At 50.4% G+C, this 20,297-nt stretch overlaps 12 protein-coding genes across 12 annotated transcripts; 8 read left to right on the top strand and 4 right to left on the bottom strand. All coding sequences in view use genetic code 12, as the record gives it.

The window, feature by feature from the left end:
- Window positions 1-370: 370 nt before the first annotated feature.
- Window positions 371-1,711, top strand: DIURU_000754 (uncharacterized protein; the record flags this gene model as incomplete). The annotated part of the gene is made up of 1 exon (XM_034159037.1): window positions 371-1,711. One exon carries the CDS (start codon window positions 371-373, stop codon window positions 1,709-1,711), a length of 1,341 nt encoding a protein of 446 aa, XP_034014421.1.
- A 542-nt stretch (window positions 1,712-2,253) lies between these two features.
- Window positions 2,254-2,622, bottom strand: DIURU_000753 (60S ribosomal protein eL34; the record flags this gene model as incomplete). The annotated part of the gene is made up of 1 exon (XM_034159036.1): window positions 2,254-2,622. The coding sequence occupies one exon, from the start codon at window positions 2,620-2,622 to the stop codon at window positions 2,254-2,256; it is 369 nt and encodes a 122-aa protein (XP_034014420.1).
- A 662-nt stretch (window positions 2,623-3,284) lies between these two features.
- Window positions 3,285-3,989, top strand: DIURU_000752 (uncharacterized protein; the record flags this gene model as incomplete). Its single annotated transcript, XM_034159035.1, has 1 exon — window positions 3,285-3,989. One exon carries the CDS (start codon window positions 3,285-3,287, stop codon window positions 3,987-3,989), a length of 705 nt encoding a protein of 234 aa, XP_034014419.1.
- Window positions 3,990-4,210: 221 nt separating this feature from the next.
- On the bottom strand, window positions 4,211-4,510 carry DIURU_000751 (ubiquitin-related modifier; the record flags this gene model as incomplete). The annotated part of the gene is made up of 1 exon (XM_034159034.1): window positions 4,211-4,510. One exon carries the CDS (start codon window positions 4,508-4,510, stop codon window positions 4,211-4,213), a length of 300 nt encoding a protein of 99 aa, XP_034014418.1.
- A 391-nt stretch (window positions 4,511-4,901) lies between these two features.
- WBP1 (dolichyl-diphosphooligosaccharide-protein glycotransferase) lies at window positions 4,902-6,134 on the top strand (the record flags this gene model as incomplete). Its single annotated transcript, XM_034159033.1, has 1 exon — window positions 4,902-6,134. The coding sequence occupies one exon, from the start codon at window positions 4,902-4,904 to the stop codon at window positions 6,132-6,134; it is 1,233 nt and encodes a 410-aa protein (XP_034014417.1).
- A 674-nt stretch (window positions 6,135-6,808) lies between these two features.
- MDM34 (ERMES complex subunit) lies at window positions 6,809-8,383 on the top strand (the record flags this gene model as incomplete). Its single annotated transcript, XM_034159031.1, has 1 exon — window positions 6,809-8,383. The coding sequence occupies one exon, from the start codon at window positions 6,809-6,811 to the stop codon at window positions 8,381-8,383; it is 1,575 nt and encodes a 524-aa protein (XP_034014416.1).
- A 2,273-nt stretch (window positions 8,384-10,656) lies between these two features.
- On the top strand, window positions 10,657-11,682 carry DIURU_000748 (uncharacterized protein; the record flags this gene model as incomplete). Its single annotated transcript, XM_034159030.1, has 1 exon — window positions 10,657-11,682. The coding sequence occupies one exon, from the start codon at window positions 10,657-10,659 to the stop codon at window positions 11,680-11,682; it is 1,026 nt and encodes a 341-aa protein (XP_034014415.1).
- A 1,103-nt stretch (window positions 11,683-12,785) lies between these two features.
- On the top strand, window positions 12,786-13,721 carry CHS7 (Chs7p; the record flags this gene model as incomplete). Its single annotated transcript, XM_034159029.1, has 1 exon — window positions 12,786-13,721. The coding sequence occupies one exon, from the start codon at window positions 12,786-12,788 to the stop codon at window positions 13,719-13,721; it is 936 nt and encodes a 311-aa protein (XP_034014414.1).
- Window positions 13,722-13,825: 104 nt separating this feature from the next.
- Window positions 13,826-14,119, top strand: SFT1 (Sft1p; the record flags this gene model as incomplete). Its single annotated transcript, XM_034159028.1, has 1 exon — window positions 13,826-14,119. One exon carries the CDS (start codon window positions 13,826-13,828, stop codon window positions 14,117-14,119), a length of 294 nt encoding a protein of 97 aa, XP_034014413.1.
- Window positions 14,120-14,235: 116 nt separating this feature from the next.
- SGA1 (glucan 1,4-alpha-glucosidase) lies at window positions 14,236-15,609 on the top strand (the record flags this gene model as incomplete). Its single annotated transcript, XM_034159027.1, has 1 exon — window positions 14,236-15,609. The coding sequence occupies one exon, from the start codon at window positions 14,236-14,238 to the stop codon at window positions 15,607-15,609; it is 1,374 nt and encodes a 457-aa protein (XP_034014412.1).
- Window positions 15,610-15,663: 54 nt separating this feature from the next.
- Window positions 15,664-18,102, bottom strand: DIURU_000744 (putative ATPase; the record flags this gene model as incomplete). The annotated part of the gene is made up of 1 exon (XM_034159026.1): window positions 15,664-18,102. The coding sequence occupies one exon, from the start codon at window positions 18,100-18,102 to the stop codon at window positions 15,664-15,666; it is 2,439 nt and encodes an 812-aa protein (XP_034014411.1).
- Window positions 18,103-18,275: 173 nt separating this feature from the next.
- Window positions 18,276-19,910, bottom strand: SRV2 (adenylate cyclase-binding protein; the record flags this gene model as incomplete). The annotated part of the gene is made up of 1 exon (XM_034159025.1): window positions 18,276-19,910. One exon carries the CDS (start codon window positions 19,908-19,910, stop codon window positions 18,276-18,278), a length of 1,635 nt encoding a protein of 544 aa, XP_034014410.1.
- Between the last annotated feature and the right edge of the window lie 387 nt (window positions 19,911-20,297).

Genomic DNA, 20,297 nt, shown 5'->3' with positions numbered 1-20,297 from the left:
CCCTCTCAGCGCATGCTAACTACCCTCTCACTGCGCCCACAAAATCGCGGCTAGCAAACACGGCTATAGCGACGCTTGCACGAAACGGTGTAACACAAGTGCGCCAGGTGCAGGCCAAACAATGCCAGTCACAAATCCTCAAATGTACGTACAGACTAACACCTAAAGATTACTATGACAAACACCGTTACTGGCCTCACTCCCAAAAGGCCACAGCCACGACGAGAATGTCAGCCGCAGGGTGGCTCCGCTGTGAGTGGTTGAATTGCCCTACACCCAAGGAAAATTGCTTGGGTTGCCTGCATCGCGGGTTTTTCTTGGGGCCGACGATATATACTGGTAAAATGGCTCCCACACTAACCCCCAATTTATGGACGTGCTGCAATTGATTCTGCTGCGGTTGGCGTCAACGTGGGCGCCGCTGGTGGTGCCGACCACCACCTCGCTATCGTATATCGCGCCGACGAAGGTGGCGGCGTTAACAAGCACGCTTAGTGCTCTTTCGCTGCTGTTGGGGAAAGCCGATAAGGCCGCCGATGCCATATTCATTATCAAGCTGATGCGAGCGGCGGAGGCGCTGTTGACCGTCGCTAGAGGCCAGCAAGTGTTGGCAACGGCCACCGCTCCATCAGTGGTGGCTCAGGCGCTGAGTGCTGTTTTCAATGCTACCTTGAATTTGGTTGATTTGGAGACTATTGATAATTTCTATGGGACCCGTTTGAGTCTCGGTGGTAATGCTGTGTTTACCGCTTTGTTCGGCTTACTCTGTTTATGGTACTTGATTGTTACCGTGTGGCTGCGACACGTCTATTTCGGCGTGTGTATGTTCTGTGGCACTGGTCTTGAATTTGCTGGCTACCTCACGCGTACCCTAGCTGCCAATGGCGAGCAAAACACGCTTCTGTACTTTCTCTGCCAGTTCATTTGTATCACGATTGCCCCCGCGTTCATCATGGCGGGGATATACTTCCTTTTGGCCCAGCTCGTGGCCATATACGGACGGAAATACTCGCTACTTCCACCGATGGGGTACCTGTACATTTTCATTGTGTGTGACGTGATCTCGCTTGTGGTACAGGCCGCTGGTGGTGGGTTAGCTGGTACTGCTTTCTCTCGCGGAGATGATGCTGATCCCGGTACTTATACCATGGTGGGCGGGATTGCGTTTCAAGTATTGCTGATGTCGCTTTTCCTCATCCTTTTATTCCAGTTCTTGTGGCTGGTGTGGCGTGTCGGGAGTGGCTTTGGTATGGGCACTTTTGGACGTATGCTCTTTAATACTCGCTCCGCTCAAGCTCGTAAACGGGAACAGGACCCGTACTATACTCCCGAGTATGCTAGTGTACGTCACCGTCAGTTCTTCGGCGTGTTCCCCTTGATTATCGTGATATCCGTCGGCTTTGTCTACGTGCGGTGTATTTACCGAGTGGTGGAGTTAGCTGAGGGCTGGAGAGGCTATTTGATCACCCACGAGCCCTACTTGCTCGTGTTGGAGTCGAGTATGATCTTCTGTGCTACAGTGTTGTATACGGTGTTCCACCCGGCGTTGGTGATGGGGCGTGGCGTTGATCTCTCGTCTAAAGCGATCCGGGGTAAACGCTCGGCGAAGCAGACGGAGCCAGTACCTGAGGAATTGCCAGTGGCAGCCCGCGAAGAACTGCTTACTGATACCACCGAAGTGGTACCCGTTCAATACCCCGAAAAGTACTAGCCAATCGTCATAAAAGTATCAACTATAAATCAATCAACACAAAAGTAATAACTATAGGTGAATCAATTTTCAGAGTTGTCATAGCGATAGGTCAATACTCAGAGAAGTAATGTTGAAGGAGATCAATGAAAAGTCTTAGGCAAATTCTAATTATCTGAAAAGTCTAGATCAATTGACTAAAAAGTGTCAGAATTAGACCAATGTTTCAAGCAGTATCAATGAAAGGTCAATTGTATCAGGTGAAAGCCATATTCAATTGTCAGAGAAATCCTCATCTTATATCCATCGTGTGCGAAATTGAAGCATTTTCTCCACCCTTCGTAAAATTGACCACCATCACCTGACACCGACAAATAGCCTTTTGAATGAATAGTTTGCCAATCGAAGAAGTCAACTTCTTCGTCGCCCAGCCAGTCGGAGAAGTCTGGCGACTTCTCCTCCCGCTGGTCGCCTCGGGCCTACACTTTTCAGGTCATGTCTATGTTACATTCTCTATCCCATACATATATTAAATCTGCTTAGAGCGAAACACCACCCCCTGTTTACTTCTTGCCGGTCTTCTTGGCAGCCTTCTTTTCCTTGATTTCGGCGTCCTTGAGAACCTTCTTGACGATGGCTTGTTCCGAGGTAAGGAAGGCTCTGATGACTCTGGTCTTGACACAGTTGCCACACAACAGACCACCGTAAGCTCTTTGCACGGTCTTCGAGGTCTTGGAGATGTTGGCGTATTCTCTGGGTCTCAAGGCAGCGACACCGGGGAGGGCAATGCCACAGTCACCACACTTGGGTCTCGAAGCGATCTTCTTGACGTGTTGGGCAATGAGCTTACCACCGGGAGTCTTCACAACCTTGATCTTGTTGGACTTGGTGTTGTAAGGGTTTCTTCTTCTGTAGGTAACTCTTTGGGCCATTGCTACTATGTGGAAGGGTCAAGACTGGCTGGGCTGAAAAACTTTTGCACCTTCGCGCGCGCCGGCACACAGCGCTACTCGCGGCGACAATCTCGATTAGGTAATGGGATGAAGGGTCACGTGGGAAGAGGGTTGGTAACCCTAACGTCAGTAGTAGTGAATGATGTCATCAGCCGCCATTACCCCAGCCAAACTCGGCAGTAACCATCGGTAATATACGTCTCATGCACAGCATCGATGCTCCACTGTTTGGTTAGCTGAATAGGGTTATTTGTGAAAAACCGTTGAGGAGCACTTGTAGTGAATGATAAACGTTTATTGCCGACCTTAAAATTGGTCACTTGAGGCTAATACATCTATCTTCACTACCCATAGTTACTAGCGGTGTCCCATACAGAGGCTATTATCGCCACTTACTTGGATTACCCGCAATTACGACAAATCAGTACTTAATCTTCATCAGCTACCATCTCTGACGACAGAATTCTCTAACATAGCAAACCTGGACGCATCAATACTCATAATTGTATTTGTGGACCCAGTATTACTCTTCCCCATAGTTTGTAATCCAGATTTGCCACTGGGGTCCGCGATCGATTCGCGCCGCACAAACGTCATTTATCCCTGTCACACACAGACCGCATTATATACCCAACCAAAGCATGGCCGACGATGACGGCGAAACCAAGTTCCGTGGACTCATGAAGAGTCTAAATCTTGACGAGTCACAGTTACCCACATACCCCATAAATTTTGGTGACTTTACCATCGAGGAATTGGCCCCGATCAAGCGGCTGATCGAAGACCAATTAGGCCTCCTATTTGACTTGCTTCACAACCAGTACCACGCCGATATGGACTCCAATCTCACCGTCAATGGCTTCCCTCGCTCTGATATCGATGTGATGAACGTCCGGCTTCTCCGAGTGAAGATTATCCGTCTCCGCAACGATAATAAGGCGTTACTCAAAGTGATGGAAACCAAGCTCGAACAGGCGTTTGCTCAACATAAATCCGATGCTATGGCTATCGACGATGATGAGCCAGTAATGGTCGAGCACTCCGACGCTGCTCCTTCGCCTAAAAAGGCGATTGAGTATACTATTCCCTTTGCCCGCGTAACTGAGGTGGCTCCCGAGGGACCTGCCTACGCTCTGGGGTTAAGAGATGATGACGAAATCGTTGTGTTTGACGGTGATATCCACGCTGCTAACCACGACAAATTGCAAGCCTTAGTCAAACGAGTGGCACCGGGAAGAAAAGTGTCCGTAGTGGTACAACGCGGTTCCGACCGAGTGGACTTGACGTTAACCCCTAATAAATGGCAAGGGCGGGGTATTCTTGGCTGCCGGGTGTTGCCATTATGAATATAAGAGTTTATCTTCTCTAGTTACTCACGTTTAGGAGTATGTGTTCCAGATTGATATTATATAGGAGTAATCATTATTGTCATGACAAATAGTACAAGTTTTTGAGTTTAGACAGCCACAAGGCAGTGACCACTAGTACTGGAAGAGCCGCTCGACCTAGCCACAAGTCAGTTAATTCACTTTAATGGCTTGGCTCATCACTTCATTTTGGTAGTGGTTTAACCCCCGTGTAAGGTACTGGTGAAAGTAATAACGTCACCAGCTTCCAACACGTAGTCTTCCATACCTTCAAGCTCCCAGTCAGTATCGTTAATAAGCACAAGGATCCCGGGGCGGACGGTATCGTCTTCAATGAATACGGGGATATCTTTAGCGTCGGTAATCACGGTCTTGCACAAGTGGTTGACCAAGTCTCTCATCGTCGCCTCTCCCTCTTCTTGGGGGAGATCGACTTTATGTTCTCTGACCCCCAGCAGGATCACATCGAGCCCTCCAAGGAATTCGACTTTCACCTTCATAATGTAGAGATGCGATCGCACTAGTTATCGAAGAAACTGATTTAAGAAATATGAATATTAAAATAAAGCTACCGATTTATAAACGAGTACCTGGTGGTATAATCAGTCACTTGAAGTAACTATTTCATCGTTTTAATGAAATTCCAAGTGGTTGGCATTTACGTTGGTGCGAGAGACCTAGCCATCAATTTTCGAGTTTCTATCTCCAGCAAGGGACAACTCTATCTGATAATAGTTCAAAACTGAATTAGACAACTACTGATTGTAATTCTTCGCAGTGAGAGTGGCGCTTATTGCTTAGCGCTAACATTTACAGTCTCGTCGGAGTCGCCGCCCCTATCGCCACGCGCATTTTTCAACGCGCCCACCTGGCATCCTCCACCCTGGCTTCATGAGACTTCTTCCCTGGCTTGTCGCCGCGGCGCTGGCGTTGGAGACCCTCGTCGTGTATGACAGCAACTACCACGACGACATCGAGCTGGCGCTACCTGCGCAGGCGTTCGGCGACGCCGAATTGACCTACCTCGACTACCTGGAGTCCGAGTTCAAATTGTTACCGGAAACCTACGACTCGGTGGTGTTGTTGCCAAAGGCTAAGGCGAAAAATACCGCCAAGACCTGGCTGGCAGAGCTGTTGATGGCTTATACCAATCAAGGGGGCAATTTGCTCGTAATTGGCGCCGCCGATGGTGTCTACCCTGAGGGCGTAAGAAGCTACTTGAATGAGATCGGTATTTACCCGTCACCCAAGAAGTACCACGTGTACGACTACTTCAGCGACGATAAGCTGGCGCTCCCCCATTTTACTGACGCCAATCTCGTGACTCCTGCCATTGTCAGTCACGTTGATGTCGCTGACTACCATGGCGGCGCGGCGCTTTTAGCCAATAACCCGTTGGTGGTTCCCTTAGTCAGATGTCTGGAGACGTCGTTCTGCGCTCAAGAAGACACGCCGATGAGCGAAGACACCACCTGGACCTACGGCGCCCAAGGGTTCGCCGCCGCGGCGTTGCAAGCGCTTAACAACGCCCGTACCGCCTGGGTGGGCGACATCCTGCTTGTTACTGAAGAGCTTGTGCTGTGGACGTTCCAGCAACGCAACGTGCTTAAGCTCCAGTTCGTCAACCACATCAATGCCGCTGAACCGCGCGACGTTAACCCTCAATTGTACCGTGTCACCAACGATGCCATCTACACCGTGGGCATTTCCGAGCTCAAGAAGGGTGAATGGGTCCCCTACGAGCTGGAGGACGCTGTCCAGATGTCGTTTAAGATGTTGGACCCCTACGTGCGCCTTAACATGTCTGGTTTAGGCCCGGTAGCGCTGGTGGAAGGGCTGGACGACCTCGACGCCTACGCCTACTCCGTGCAGTTCACCATCCCCGACCACCACGGCATGTTCACCTTCGAGCTCGACCACAAGGTCCCGGGCTACCTGTACTTGCAAGACAAGCGGGTGGTGACGGTGCGCCATTTGGCCAACGACGAGTACCAGCGGCTGTGGGAGATCACCAACTCGTGGATGTACGTCGGGTCCTCGGCGTTGGTGGTGGCGGCGTGGTTGTTGTTTGTGTTCAACTACATCTACGTGGGTTTACCTAACAAAGCCAAAAAGACCCAGTGATTCTTTTAGCGACATATACACATTTATTTAGGACATTATCTGTAGGACATTTGTAGGACATTTTGCGGACGCGTTCGGCGCGCGGCTCCCGGCGCCAGCCGGAACGCTCCGTGACGTCAACCACAACTGCTCGGCAGACCCCGGCCCCGTCACGTCTCCGTAGCCGTCAATGACAACAACTATCACGAGTTAAATCTTTACAATACCATTGTCCACCATTGGCTTATCCCCCACTAACCCCCATCATCCCCATATCCCTTCCCCTCGGGGTTAGCGCACACGCCACTGCCGGGGATACGCAATGGGCTGAGGGATGGAGTCATGCCTCACACGATTATTACCCCGGAAGTCATCACTGGCAATTCCCGGGTCCACTCCACACTACCACTATCCAAACTTACCCTACAATTATAGCTGTGATGGCCCTATATCTTCTTTAGTTGTCTCTTCTTTCGTGCTCTCCTTTAGTCTCGGCATTTACTCTGCTTGCTCCTGGCCCCTTATCTCATTTCTTTTGTTGTTTACCGTATGGCCCGTTGTGTCTCACCGAGGCGTTCGGGACATTAAAGTGTGTGCGCGCACCCTTAGCGACAAACACCCGAAAAAAACTTCCCATCCCTTCATCCCTTATTCCACCACTACCAAAAAAACACTAGCATTGGTGCCGGCTCCCGATGTCGTTCAATGTAAATTGGAACACCCTCGAGACGGAGCAGCTCCGCGAGTACACTCGCGACGTGCTCACGCTGGCGCTCAACCTGGGCAACCCGCCAAAAATCCTCGCCGCCCCCATCGAAATCAAACAGCTAGAGTTCGGCAAAGCCGCCCCTGAATTTGAGATATTGGAGATCGGCGAGCTTGACCAGGACCGGTTCCGCGGTATCTTCAAAGTGAGCTATACTGGCGACTTTGAACTTACCCTCCACACCCGGGTCAACGCCAACCCGCTACATATCCACAACGCCACCCTGCTTGAACGAGAAGTGGGTAACGATGCTCCCGACATCGACTTGCACCGGTTTGTCACCCCGAACTTTGGCATTGCCAAGGAGGCGTTCCCACTTCCGCTCGACCTTAAGCTCTCAAATATTAAGATCTCGGGGATAGGCATCATCGTGTTCTCCAAGACTAAAGGGCTTACTTTAGTGTTCCGCAATGACCCCCTCGACCTGATTAGAGTCACCCTGACTTTTGACACCGTCCAGGTGCTTGCCAAATTTTTACAGAAGCAAATCGAAAACCAGATCAGAGAACTCTTCCGCGAAACATTACCGACGCTTATGCACAAGCTCCTGCTTAAGTTCCTCAACTTGGATACCCTCAACCGCGATTTGCTTGCCGTCAACCCTACCATTACCGCTAATCCGGTGGTGGTCCCCGTGCAACAAATACTGCAAAACAATCTCCGCAAAATGTTGAAGCTTTACCGCTCAAGAGAAACACTCAAGTTTGCCATTCCTAAGTTCAAGAATGTCATCCAACGGTCTCACTTGGAAAAGTACCTGAACCATCCCACATTGCTCAATTCGCTTATCACCGACTACGACCGAAACTTGTCGGTGTGCGCACAACCCCAACAGCTGACCAACGGCATCCCCATCGACATTTTGATCAACGAAGACGTCAACAAGACCGAAGATGTATTGCGGGCAATCTCTAAAGTTCAGACGACCAGCTACTACGCTTCGGCCAAGGAAGCTCCCCCTCCCCGTCGGCGTCGGATTAAGCTCGGCGGAAGCAAAAAGCAAGCCACTGAGCCTGATGCCAACAGCACCATCGACGACTCCACGGTTATCGACAGTTCCTCGGTGGCGGTGTCGAACGCTTCCAGCGTATCAACCACCCTCACCGATGCCACTACTGTCGACCCCATCGTCCAGCCGCGGCCGCTTAGAGTGTCGGCTGAGCTCTACCACGACCTCATGTACCCGTTGGAGCCAAGCCACCAGCACCAGCACCACTTGGACTCGCCGTCGATCGTGTCTGGTGTGGGCATTGGCAACAACTACTTCAACTTCACCTCTTCGCGCCAGTCGCAGTCTCCCCCCGTGTTGGTCGAGCTCAAAAAGGCGTCGACGCCGGTCACTCCTGCCGAGCCCAAGACGTCACCGTCAACGTCAAATTCCAAGTCGAAAAACTACCTCGACACCTCCAAATTCAACAACAAGTTGCGGCGCGAGTTCGCCTCCTACCTGCATGGGTTCAACCCGTCGCCGGTGTTTGACACGCCACCCCCCTACCAAGTATAAGGCCGGCCCCTTTTACCACGAACTAACGATGTACATAGCAACACAGTATTGCATTAGATCCACTTCTCCATTGTAGGCTCTCTTCTCCCTATTGTGCTCACCCCCTTTGAGAAATACCGCTGTGCCGCATCAGGATCAGATCGTCACCGAAAAAGGTTAGGTGATGGTTGCTTAAGGAACAATCCGGTTACGAGACCCATCCGGGTTCAGGAACTGGCACCGATGCGTCCAATTTCTCAATAAGAAAGGGATACGTTCGCTCAGGGGAGAGCTCCCCTGAAATTAAGGTATGATGAAGCCCCGTGACGTAGCCCTTCCCTTCTGGGCCGAAAAGATGCCGTTTGACGGGTATCAGGCGTCAACTAGCTGATGGCACCACTGTCATGGGAACGACTATAAATACCACCCATCGACACCAATCAATTCTCTACTTTGTCCTAGGTTGAGAGGAGCATTCACTTGTTCACCTCCAGCGCCTCATTCCCTGGAAATGGTGACTTCAGTGGAGTGGCGGGTTGTTCTACGATGAATTCCCCGCTGAGCTAGTCTCAGTGGGCCGGTTGGGCTTCATTCTGAGGTCCATCTGTCCTTTTTTTTTACTGCTTGCCTTTCAAGATTGATTTTGAAGTTACACGAATCTATTAGCTTAATAATACAAAAAAATACAAACATTCTGTAATCAAGCGGCTTATTCGCTGGCGGAAGTAAGTTTTGGGCGGCTGTCAACATCAAGATCTGTTTGAGATGGGCATTCCATCTGATGTCAAAATCTTCGACAAGATGTCCACGTCAGCGATAACGAAAGTATCGAGTTTCGGCTCTACCACAAGAGTTATTTAGTTGTAAGAACAATTGACAAATGATTGTGGTCTTGACGACCTTCTGGGACGACCACTTTCGCTTATTTCTTGCATGGCTATCTAAGACAAGGAATCCGCCCTCTAGAATGCTTTGCCACCACAAAAAGTACTCGATTGTGTCTTTTTGTCTAAGCGGTAAGACTGGAAGTCTTTTGGAGGTTCTCGACCCGCTAGCATTGACTCCACCAATGCTTAATGCATTAAGGGTGTGGTGCCTGCATTTTTTTTAGCCCGGAATTATAACTCAACATTCAGGGGTATCTTACCTGATTCCAATGATACCATATGTAACATACAATCGATAGGTTCTATAGCGGAGTCGTGTTTAGGAAATCCATCTGTTTTACTTGAATTAATTTATCCGGGTGCAGCTCTTCCGCCGGCATTCCCGCAACGATTGATCGAGATGGCAGCTCTCAAGAAAGATCGTATAGTGGGGAAGGCTTGTAACCTTCAGGAAAGGCTGATATCTCTGAAAACGATTTCATCCAGGATCTTCCCTGATGAGTCACCCCTTGCCTCGTAGTGCATCCGCATTTGTCCTTTCGCGTATCCCAATGCGGATTTTGTGGCTCGATTACAAAAATTCGCTCACACCTCGTATGGAGTGGCACGGCTCTGTTGATTTATTCGAATTTTGTTTGGCTGACGAGAATCAGTGCCGTGAAGAACATAATTCGGCAAAAGTTGAGCTTGACGTGAGCGAGGGACAGGGGCGCAGCATGTACGTTTTACTAGAAGCACACTTCCTATAAACAAACCCAGGCATCAGCCGTTTATTTGTCCCAAGAAAAGACTCGTGTGCAATTTAGTCGTCTAACCCCGAATCTTACCCCGAAACTGACCACTGAAATTGACTTTTTCGGAATTTTAATCCTCGAGATTTCGGTGAGGGGGGGGGGGGCCACGAGGTCCCCAGTTATGCACAAAATGCGCTTGTAGAATAAGCGATAGCATGAGAAGTCGAGAAGTTACGGATACCACTGCTCGTTTGTAGCGTAGTATTGGTTCCTATAGCGTAATTCATAGGTGTCTGAACACCCGATTTCACAGCCGTGGGATACTAATCTTGACGTTGGTACCGCAGTTGCGTTGATAAGCAAGGTGGAGTAGTGCAGGTTGGGAAGACATGGTTACGTAACACGATGTTGCAATGGCGTTCCATACCCCGCTGACAGAGCTAGAGTTGACGACGACTGATGCCGCCTGTGCTCAGCCCTATCCACTAAATAACATAGGTCGACACCACCCGCTCCTCAGGCTCTGTTCCGAGCATTCGTCGTGAAGGGGGCACGGTAGAGACATACTCTAGTGGAATCTTTCACCATGCATGGCGCATAAATATAAAAACGGCGACATTATTTGTGGTGGCTTTAAAAAAAAATTAGATCCGCCGACAAATACCAGACACCTATGGCGGTCGAGCTTCCCAAGGTCCTACGTTCCCAGCCGGCGATCCGCTTTGCCGTGGTGGCCGTGATCGCGGTGGTGGCGTTGTTCATCACCATCCTCCTGGTGAACAAAGAATCCAGCTGGCATCGAACCCAACTTGAACGATCCACATACACGAAAGTGACCTATTCCCACGAAGGACCCACCAGCGAGGTGCTTGTGTTGACGGCTCTCCACGAGAATACCACCTTCGGCAAGCCAGAGCTCAAGAAATACGTCAACTTGATCGAGCTGACAGGTGGCCGACACAAAGTGGCTGTGGGTATTTTGTGCAACACTGAGGACGAGTTCATTCGCTTCGACCGTTATTTCCGCAAGCACGAGCCGCCCCACTTCCACAAGGTGACGTTGGTGTATGCTCCTATTACTACGAAAAAGACGCTTAGCGACTTTAATCCATCGGTGGCTGAAGAAGAGCTCTTACGAGAGCAGAAACGCACCCAAGCCATTGCCATGAACATGCTAATGTATCTGGCAATGGAAAAGGAACCGTATGTCTTGTTCCTTGACCAGCGAATTGAGACGTTCGAAGTGGCGAAACCACTTGATCATTTTATTAATTCAGGTAAAGACATTGTGGTGGCCAGGGTAGTTGATAACGACATCATCTCTGCTGACGTCAACCTGTGGAAAGGGTCTCGGAGACGGCCCAAACAACATGCATTTAACATGATGGACGGCAACTACTGGCTGGAGTTCGAGTTTACCCCTGGAATGGACGGCGACGACCACGGCCTTGCCCAATCGCTTGAGAGTGATTTCGTGCCGCTTGACTCGGTGGGGTCGATGGCGTTATTCGTAAAATCGTGGATCCTCAAGCAAGGGGTGGTGATGATGCCCATGAACATCATCGGCACGCATTGGCCACGCTACGAAGGCTTTGATGGCCTTGGACCTCTGGCTATTTGCTATGTGGCAAAGCAGCTAGGGTACCTGTGTTGGGGAATGCCCAAGTTGGTGGCTCGTCTTCCACGCAATCCCAAATGAATATAGCGCCCTGGCTGGCGCCAGAGACGATTACTTTAGTTCAATAATTGCATACCATCCTCCGGATCTTCAGATACATATTTGATGATTTGAATCCTATTCATATCTTAATGTACTACAGTTTTTTAATAAATTCAAAGAGGAAATCTAAGCCTGTGTTCGATGAAGAGATAAAAACAAAAAAAGAGAGGACAAGGGTGTATTTGACAATAAAACCTAATACTCTTTGTTAGTTAACAATGCAATTTAGGCTTAACGGCTGGTGGGGGTGGACCCCACCCTCTCTCATCACAGGCGAAATTACGTACTCAGAGAGTCACGGAGCGATCGGCGATCGCAGTGATCCGCCGATGGCTGGTTGTAAATAGCAACCTAATCGAGGTAAATACTGAGCATCTCACAGTGGGAACCACCTGTAAGCGAAACGCCTAGAACCAAACATACGACGACCGAATAATGGGCCTTTGTCTGCCCCCCGCTCATTGTCTACCTCGCCGCCCAACCGTCGCCATTAATAGGCCAAGGCAGGCAGTGCCAGCAGCCTCCGGTTGCGAGCCCTGGAGAGAAACGCGAAACTAAATATAACCCTCGGGATCATTTGTGGGCACAGCCAGCATACACACATACCAAGCGACATGCGGCATCCCACAGCACGTACTGGCAAGGAATGATCCAGAAAGGGGGTGCTTTGATCCACTGATCCACACGGCGTCCCCCCCATCAATGCCGCCGCAGACCTACGGCTGTAGTTTGTCGTTTACCACCAGGGAATGATGACGCGAACAACCGCGTTTGACATTCCTAAACTAGCTAAATTTCCCTGGCTGCTAACCCGCACCCACCTGCCCGTGCCCAGCCTTCTCTGCTCTCGTCGCTCCTCACTCTGCCGCCCAAATTGGTTGCAAAACGACCCGCAGCATCGAAAGGGGGGAGGTGCTTGCGAAAATTTGTAACCAGCCACGCGAGATATAAGTGATCTGATCGAAGCCGATTCGCGGTAAAAAGTTTTTGGTCGCCTGCCGCCGTCGCTTGGTTTTGTTTGCCCGTTTGCCCTTTCTGCCAGTTCCTAGTGTATCCCTCGCTACCCACATCTATCTGAGTCCATGGGGTTCGGCAACTTTACCTCCATCTGTGAAAAGAGCAGTATACCCCTCTGTACGGTGATCGGGTCCGTCCCCGGCGCCACCGTGTTCGACACCGGGGTGATCGCCCACTGCTATGCTCGACCGGTCGAGCTAGCCAACACGATGATCTTTCAAGTCGGCAACGCCTTTGTCCACTTTGGCGGGTTGCTCATTCTCATCATCATCTTATGGAATGTCAATAAGAAGTACACCGCCATCGGGCGGAAAGAAATGCTCTATTTCTTCTACTTGGCGTTTGCGTTGACAGTAGCCCTGCTTGTCGTTGATTGCGGGGTGCTGCCGCCAAGTCTGGGGCTGTACCCATATTTCGTCGCTCTCCAGCTAGGCATCGCCCTGGCAACCTGCGTGCTGCTTTTATATAACGGGATCATCTGTTTCCAGTTCTGGGAAGACGGAACCCGCAAGTCGATGATGTCGTTGTACATCATCCTGTTTTTGTGGTTCGCCCTCAATTTCATCATCGCCATCATCACGTTTAAGCTGTGGGGCACCTCGTTAAATTACGACAACACCACCGGACTTATGGTGGTGTCGTTCGTGCTCAACGCCATCATCATCGCCGCCTACCTTGTCTCACAAGTGATCCTTGTGTTCTTCGCCCTTCGCAATTACTGGTTGCTTGGGGCGATTCTGTTAGGGGTGTTCTTCTTTGTTGCCGGCCAGGTGATGGTGTACGGGGTCTCCCAACAGATCTGCAACGGGGCCAAGCATTATATTGATGGTTTATTCTTCGGCACCTTGTGTAACGTGTTCACGATCATGATGATCTACAAGTACTGGGACATGATCACGCTGGACGACCTCGAGTTCTCGGTGGCCAACGTCGAACAGGGCATCAATGCGTTTGGGATGGACGACGAAAAGCGGGCCTCTCTGATCTTTCTCACCCACTAATGCATAATAATCTATAGGATTTTTTTCAATAAATAATTGGCACATTTCGAGATTCTTCAACTCCTCATTTAAGGTTTTTCTCTCCGCGCACACTGTGGACAACGATGACCGACTACTCGTTTCGGGAACAGCAAAACAACGCCGAGTTCGACCGGCTCGCCCTGACCCTCCACCAGTTCCGCCAGACGGTCGACCACGACATCCACGGGTCGGTGCAGCAGGAAAACTCGCTCCTAACCTCGTTGGAAGAAGGGATGGAGCTGGTGATGGCGAGCGTGTCCCGCACCCGCACCCAGTTGCTGGAGGTGATGAACCGCCAGCTGCTGCTCACCAAGCTTGTCGGGGCGATCCTCGTGGGGTTTATACTCTTGTACGTGTTGTGGAAGGTGGTGTTTTAGCGTAATAGACGTCTTTGCTCGGGGGATGCAGTGGTCACCCCTTGCCTTTGTTCGGGCGAGGGCCACCGCTCGCTACCATTATAAAAGGGTGAGGGGTGCCGAGCCATGAACTGCTAATGCGCTGGTTCCCCTTAGCAGTGGTAGCAGCGTTTCAACAGCCGTTACGCATGCCGTTGGACGAGTGGGCAGTGGAGCAATCCCGCCATTGCGTGGATGGCATTCTAGCAAACATTGGCAAGGACGCCGGCGTGCCGCCCGGGGTGGTGGTGGCGTCGCCGAGCAAACGCCACCCGGACTACTTCTACCAGTGGACTCGCGACTCGGCGCTAGTCATGTCTACGTTATTGGATATCGCCGCCGCCGATAAACACTACCGTGACGTCGTGGTGAAAGCAGTGGGTGATTACGTCGACAATCAGTATAAACTCCAGCGATTGGACACCCTTTCGGGGACGTTTTCTGGCAATCGCCTGGGGCTTGGCGAGCCTAAGTACTACGTCAACAACACCGCCTTCAATCAGCTGTGGGGACGGCCTCAGTCCGACGGACCAGCGTTGCGGGTTGTCACCATTGCTCGCTACTTGGACGTGATTGGCGACAAAAAAGGCCACAAAATCTATGAGGACGTGGTGCGCTACGACTTGGAGTACGTGCTCGAACACTGGCAGCAACCAGGGTTCGATCTCTGGGAGGAGATCGAAGGGTTGCACTTTTACACTGCGTTAGTGCAACTGAGAGCAATTGAGGTCGGGATTCAGCTTGCTTCGAGGTTCGGGGACAAAAAATTGTTGGCAAAGCTTGAAGAGGCTACCCCCAAAATCATTTCATTCATCAAAAACACCTTTCCACGTCGCGGTGTCATCATCGAAACCCCTGAGGAATACAAAAAGGGCAATCGGCGCAGTATCGATGTGGCGGTGGTCCTTGCTAGTCTCCACACTCATGGAGCAAACTCACTGGTGCCTTTCGATGTTGACAATATCCTTATCACCAACTCGCTTGGGTTATTGGTGGAGCAAATGCGGGCAGAGTACGACATCAATAAGAAGAGTAAAGGAGTCGCGATTGGCAGATACACTGAAGACATTTACGATGGGTATGAAACGTCTCAGGGCAACCCGTGGTTTCTTGCCACCGCTGGCGTCGCTGAAGCGATATACAGAGTCATCATCAAGCACCACGAGCAGGACACCGCTATCAGTTTCGAATCCACCGATTGGTTGGCTCGATTCACCGATAACACCAGTCTCAAACCGGGCACCCGTGAGTACCTGACTTTCGCTGAGGCATTGTTTGGTTACGCCGACTCGTTCCTCGACGTCATCCGCATTCACAGCGGCGAAGATGGGTCCTTGAGTGAGCAATTCAATCGTCACAACGGGTTCATGCAGGGTGCACCCAACTTGACCTGGAGTTACGCTGCTGTATGGCTGGCCATTCAAGCTCGGTCGAAGGCTCAAACCGTGCTTAAGTCAGTGGCGAAGTTGTGATTGCTATATAAAATACATCTCAAATGAATTCATATGTTTATTAAATTGATCGCTTCACGAATCCATGTTATTAATTGTCTCGTAGACAGTAAACTCTTCCCCGTCTTCCATCAGAGTGTAGCACTCAGGACTACGATCAAGGAACTCCTCAATTGTGTTTGACAGAAACTTGAATCTCTTCCCTTCTTCTTCGGGATAACCCTCGCGGGCGATGCTAGATGACTCGCGTCCAAAAGTGATTCTAGACATCTCAAGTAACTGAGTAACGTTAACTTGACTGGTATCGTTAAGTTCAGCGCCTCCCATCACCTTCTTAAGTTGACTGAATTTAAATTGACCCATCTGAATGACAAGCCTCTCGAGGAATCGTTTCAGCGCCAGACGAGTCAACATGAGCTCTTCGATGGTGTCCCGCGTGACAAATCTGAAAATCTTCACTGGTTTGGTTTGACCAATGCGGTGGACTCTGTCGATGGCTTGCAAGTCCATTTGCGGGTTCCAGTCAGAGTCGAACAAGACGACAGTGTCTGCGGGGATCAAGTTGATCCCTAACCCACCCAGTCTTGTCGATAAAAGGAAAACTCGCGCATTGCTATTTTCGTAAAAGTTTGCAATATGTTCATCACGTTCCTCCTGACCCATGTTACCATCAATACGACACACCTCCACGCCGTGAGAAGTATAGTAATCTTCCAAAAGGTCAAGCGTTCGGGTGAATTGTGAGAACACAAGGTATTTATGCTTCTTAGCGGCCAAAGCTTTATCAAGTTGTTCAAGCGCTTGAAATTTAGCCGAGTTCTGTAACAATGCCGCCACAAACTTGGAATTGGCCTCCGCGTTGTCTGGATGGTCTGGTGGAGGAGTAGCGATGGGGTCAAAGTACATGTACGGTGAGTTACAGATGCTCCGTAATTGCATCATACGGAAACTGAGATGTAACTGACGTACAATCTGTTGAAATCGACTGATGACTTCGGGTACCTGCTCCTCATATGGAAGTGGGCTGATCCGATTAGAGAAGTTCCACAAATCCTCGTCGAAAGCATTGGGGATTTTCAGTAGACTTTCGTCGAGTTCATCCGCGTCAACAACAAACTCATCATCAGATTCGGCCTCGGCATACGTCACTCTTTTGGATCGGCGAGATTCTTTAGAGAGTGCTTCTTTCTTGGTGCCCCGAAGCTCCTTTTCAATAAGTTCAACACACACATCGAAGTCATCACGATTGTGGCGGAAGAACTGTCTCGTCATCATCTCAACCAACAGAGTGTCCAATTTCTTGTTCATGCAGTCATAGTACAACTTTTCTTGAACCGGACTAAGAGGAATATGGATGATGTATTCCTTCTTGGGAGGTAAATCCTTAATGACCTCACGCTTAACCCGGCGTAAAAGAAAGGGTTTGAGAATGGTATGCAAGTTTTTGATTAAGTTTTCTTGGATTTCGACTTTAATGAGCTGTTTCGTTTCAGCGTCGTCTTCGTCCTTTTCGAAACTGGTAAGCTCCTCGAAATTGAACCATTGTTGGAACAAATTGAGATCACTGAAGATATCAGGAAGAATAAAATTAAGTAAAGACCACAACTCGTTCAAATTGTTTTGTAAGGGGGTACCAGTGATGATAAGTCTGTTGGCGGTGGGTAATTGTTTCAAACATCTGATTAACGCAGACTCGCGGTTCTTAAGACGGTGACCTTCGTCGACAATCATATATTTCCACGAGACGTCGGCGAATTTAGTCAAGTCCTTAATGATCATTTCGTAGGAACAGAGAACGACATTCTTCGTGCGTCCCCATTTCCGCAAATCCAACAGTTTGCGCTCGTCTTTCAAACCTCCATAGACAGCAACTTTGACTTTGGGAGCAAACTTCTTGAACTCGTTGGCCCAGTTAGAACGTGTCGTCAACGGCACCACCACTAAGAACGGGCCCGTGATGTTATTCTCAATCAAATGAGATAGGAGTGCTATACACTGGATAGTTTTACCAAGCCCCATTTCGTCAGCTAATATGCCATTAAGCCCGTTTTCATACAAAGTGATAAGCCATCGAAGCCCGTCAAGCTGGTAGTTTTTGAGTGTACCGCCCGAAAGCAACGCCGGTTGTTCGGTGTGTTTCTCGCCTTCCTGAGCCATTTCGATCTCGCGCCGGGTATCTTTAGTGGTTTGCTTAATTGGCTTAGCCCCAAGCATGGACGCGATATCGGTCTTGGCCTTCTTCTCAGCTTTCTGCTTAGTCAGACGGCTTCTTTTCTTCAGTTTAGGAGGAGGGGACACATCGGGAGTGGGTTGTTGAGGGTTTTCTGGGGTAGACTCTTTGGACTTTAAACTCGACTGCAAAATGGTATCGGCAATAATGTTGGAGAATATCTGAGATTTTTGAATGAGATTATTGAGACGGTCGAGCTTCGCCTCCTTGGAAAGGCTGTTGAACTCCTGCTGTTCTGCGGAGGCCTCCTGGGCCTCCAACACCTTGAGAACACTGTCATCCATGGCTGCGATGTAGACGCGGACGCGTGCGATGATCTTGAGGCTGATAGATGGTTATCAGTGTACAGGGCTCATGTGCGATGGCAACGTTGCTTTTCTCTGTTAAGAGCGCAACTCCGCTTAGCTACTCCAGGGTTGATCGTTTCGTGTCGTTTAATCAGTTATATAAATTTTCTCTAACCCTTGTGTTCAACCACCAGGGTCACCAACTTACCGTTCTTGATTTGGTGTTCAAATTGCTCGGGCACGGCCAATTCAACGTAATCGTCTTGTTCAGGGACGTTGATGTTCACCGACGTCGAACAGGTCGAGTAGATCTTGATGTCGCTGTCGATAGACGCTTGCGAGATGTACAATGTCCCTTGGTCGCACTTGTCGATGTAGATGGTAGGCACTACTTCGAGCACTTGCAAGGCGAACTTGTCCAGCTTGATGATGTCCACCCCCGAAATGAGCGAGTCGACAACGATGGCGACGTTCTTGGTTTCCGACACCGAGATGGCGTTGGCCTTACCCTTGATTTGGATGGTGACGTCAGCGCAGTGGCCAATGAAAATCAGCTGCTGCTTTTCGGCGTTGATCACAATCGGCTGGTCGGCCTTGTATTGGCCTTCCACAAGCCACTTGGTGTCGATAAGCTCGACCTTAGCGGGCTTTTGCTTAGGACCAGTGGCCACAGCGGCAGCGGGGGGCGAAGGAGGCTTGGTGCCAAACTTAGCGGGCTTCTTAGGCGGCAACGGCTTCTTGTTGCGCAATTCGGGGTTCTTGTGGGTCATTTGCGACTTGTCGACCTTCTTGAGGCCCTTGGTGATGTCTTCACCACGGTTCAAGTCATCAAACACCGCCGACATCCCGCCTTCGGGCTTAGACTCAGCGTCGAAGAGGTCAGCAGGAGGAGGAGGGGGAGGGGGAGGAGGAGCAGCACCACCAGAGGCGGCGGCGGAAGCGGCCTTAGGAGCACCGCTGGGGGCCGACATTGAGTGGTGAGGCGTAGCCGAAGGGGTGGGGACGCCGTAGGTTTTGAGCGATTCCGCTAACGAAGTTCCTTGAGGGTTCCATTGGATGCCGGTAGTTTGGTACTCCTTAACGTAGGCACGGAGCTCGTCAAAGATCCTCGAGAACGACGCTACCCACTCCTGGTGAGCCTTGGCATCGTCGCGGTCCTTGCTTTCCTTGAGCACCCGGTTCAGGTAGAACAGAGCCAGGTCGCGGAAGTCGTCCACCCACAGAGCGGGAGTTTCCAGCATCACCCAGCCGAGGACGGGGGCCCCTTCGGCAATGGTACTGAGGTGGTTGAAGAACGGCAGCGGGCGGTTTTTGTCCTTGATGTCGCCAATCAGGGTCACCCGCTCATTAACCGGGGATAACGCTTGCACCAACGCTGGGTCGCTGGGGTCGGGCTTGGCCGTTCTGGTCGCCAATTTGAGCAAACCGACTTCGCTGACAAATGCGTCAAGCAAAAGGGTGGCGCATTCGGCCACTTGGGGGTCGATAAGGTTCGACTGCTTCACCCACGGGTCAACGACGTCCTGGACGAATTGCTCGAACTTAGCCACCGCCGGGGGTAACTGTTCCTCAGGAGCACCGGCCACCAGCTTCAGGGCGCCACCAGCAGCGGCCGCTGGCGACTGGTCGATCAGTTTCGAGGCAGGGGTCACGGTGACGGTACCCGGCACCTCATGCGGGTTTTGGAGCAGATTCTGGTGGACGGAGATGTCTTCCAACCGGGACGTCGCCGCCTCCAATCTCTTGAGGATGGTGACGATGTTGTAGCCCTGGACGTTGAATTGGGACGACTCTTCGTTGGACATGGTGTGGTTGCGATCGAATTATTGTGAGGCGTGTTTATTAGGGGCGACGCCAGGGGGACCAGTCAAATGAGCCCACCAGGTAGTTTGGTTATAGAAGGAAGAGAATCTTAGAGAAGGGTTAACAATTGAAGCGATTGAGGTAAAAGTATTCTAGCATCAATGGTAGGGGCTGTTATAAGTAGGAATAATTGGAGGATGATTTGGGGAACGATCGCGTCAGCCACGAACAGTAAGTACTGTCAAATCATCCAGGAAAAACCAGTGAACGAAATTGAATTTAACCAATCGGTTTAATTGATTTAACAGTTTTGTTTTAGTGACAATGTGCACGTTTAGACTTAGGCTCTAGTCTTGTATAGTCACTTATTGATTTATATCACGCATTTG

Source organism: Diutina rugosa, assembly GCF_008704595.1.
Source record: "Diutina rugosa strain CBS 613 chromosome Unknown scaffold3_size541584, whole genome shotgun sequence".
NCBI lineage: Eukaryota > Fungi > Ascomycota > Pichiomycetes > Serinales > Debaryomycetaceae > Diutina > Diutina rugosa.
The sequence above is the reverse complement of the archived record's forward strand: the minus strand, read 5'-3'. Positions and strand labels throughout refer to the sequence as shown.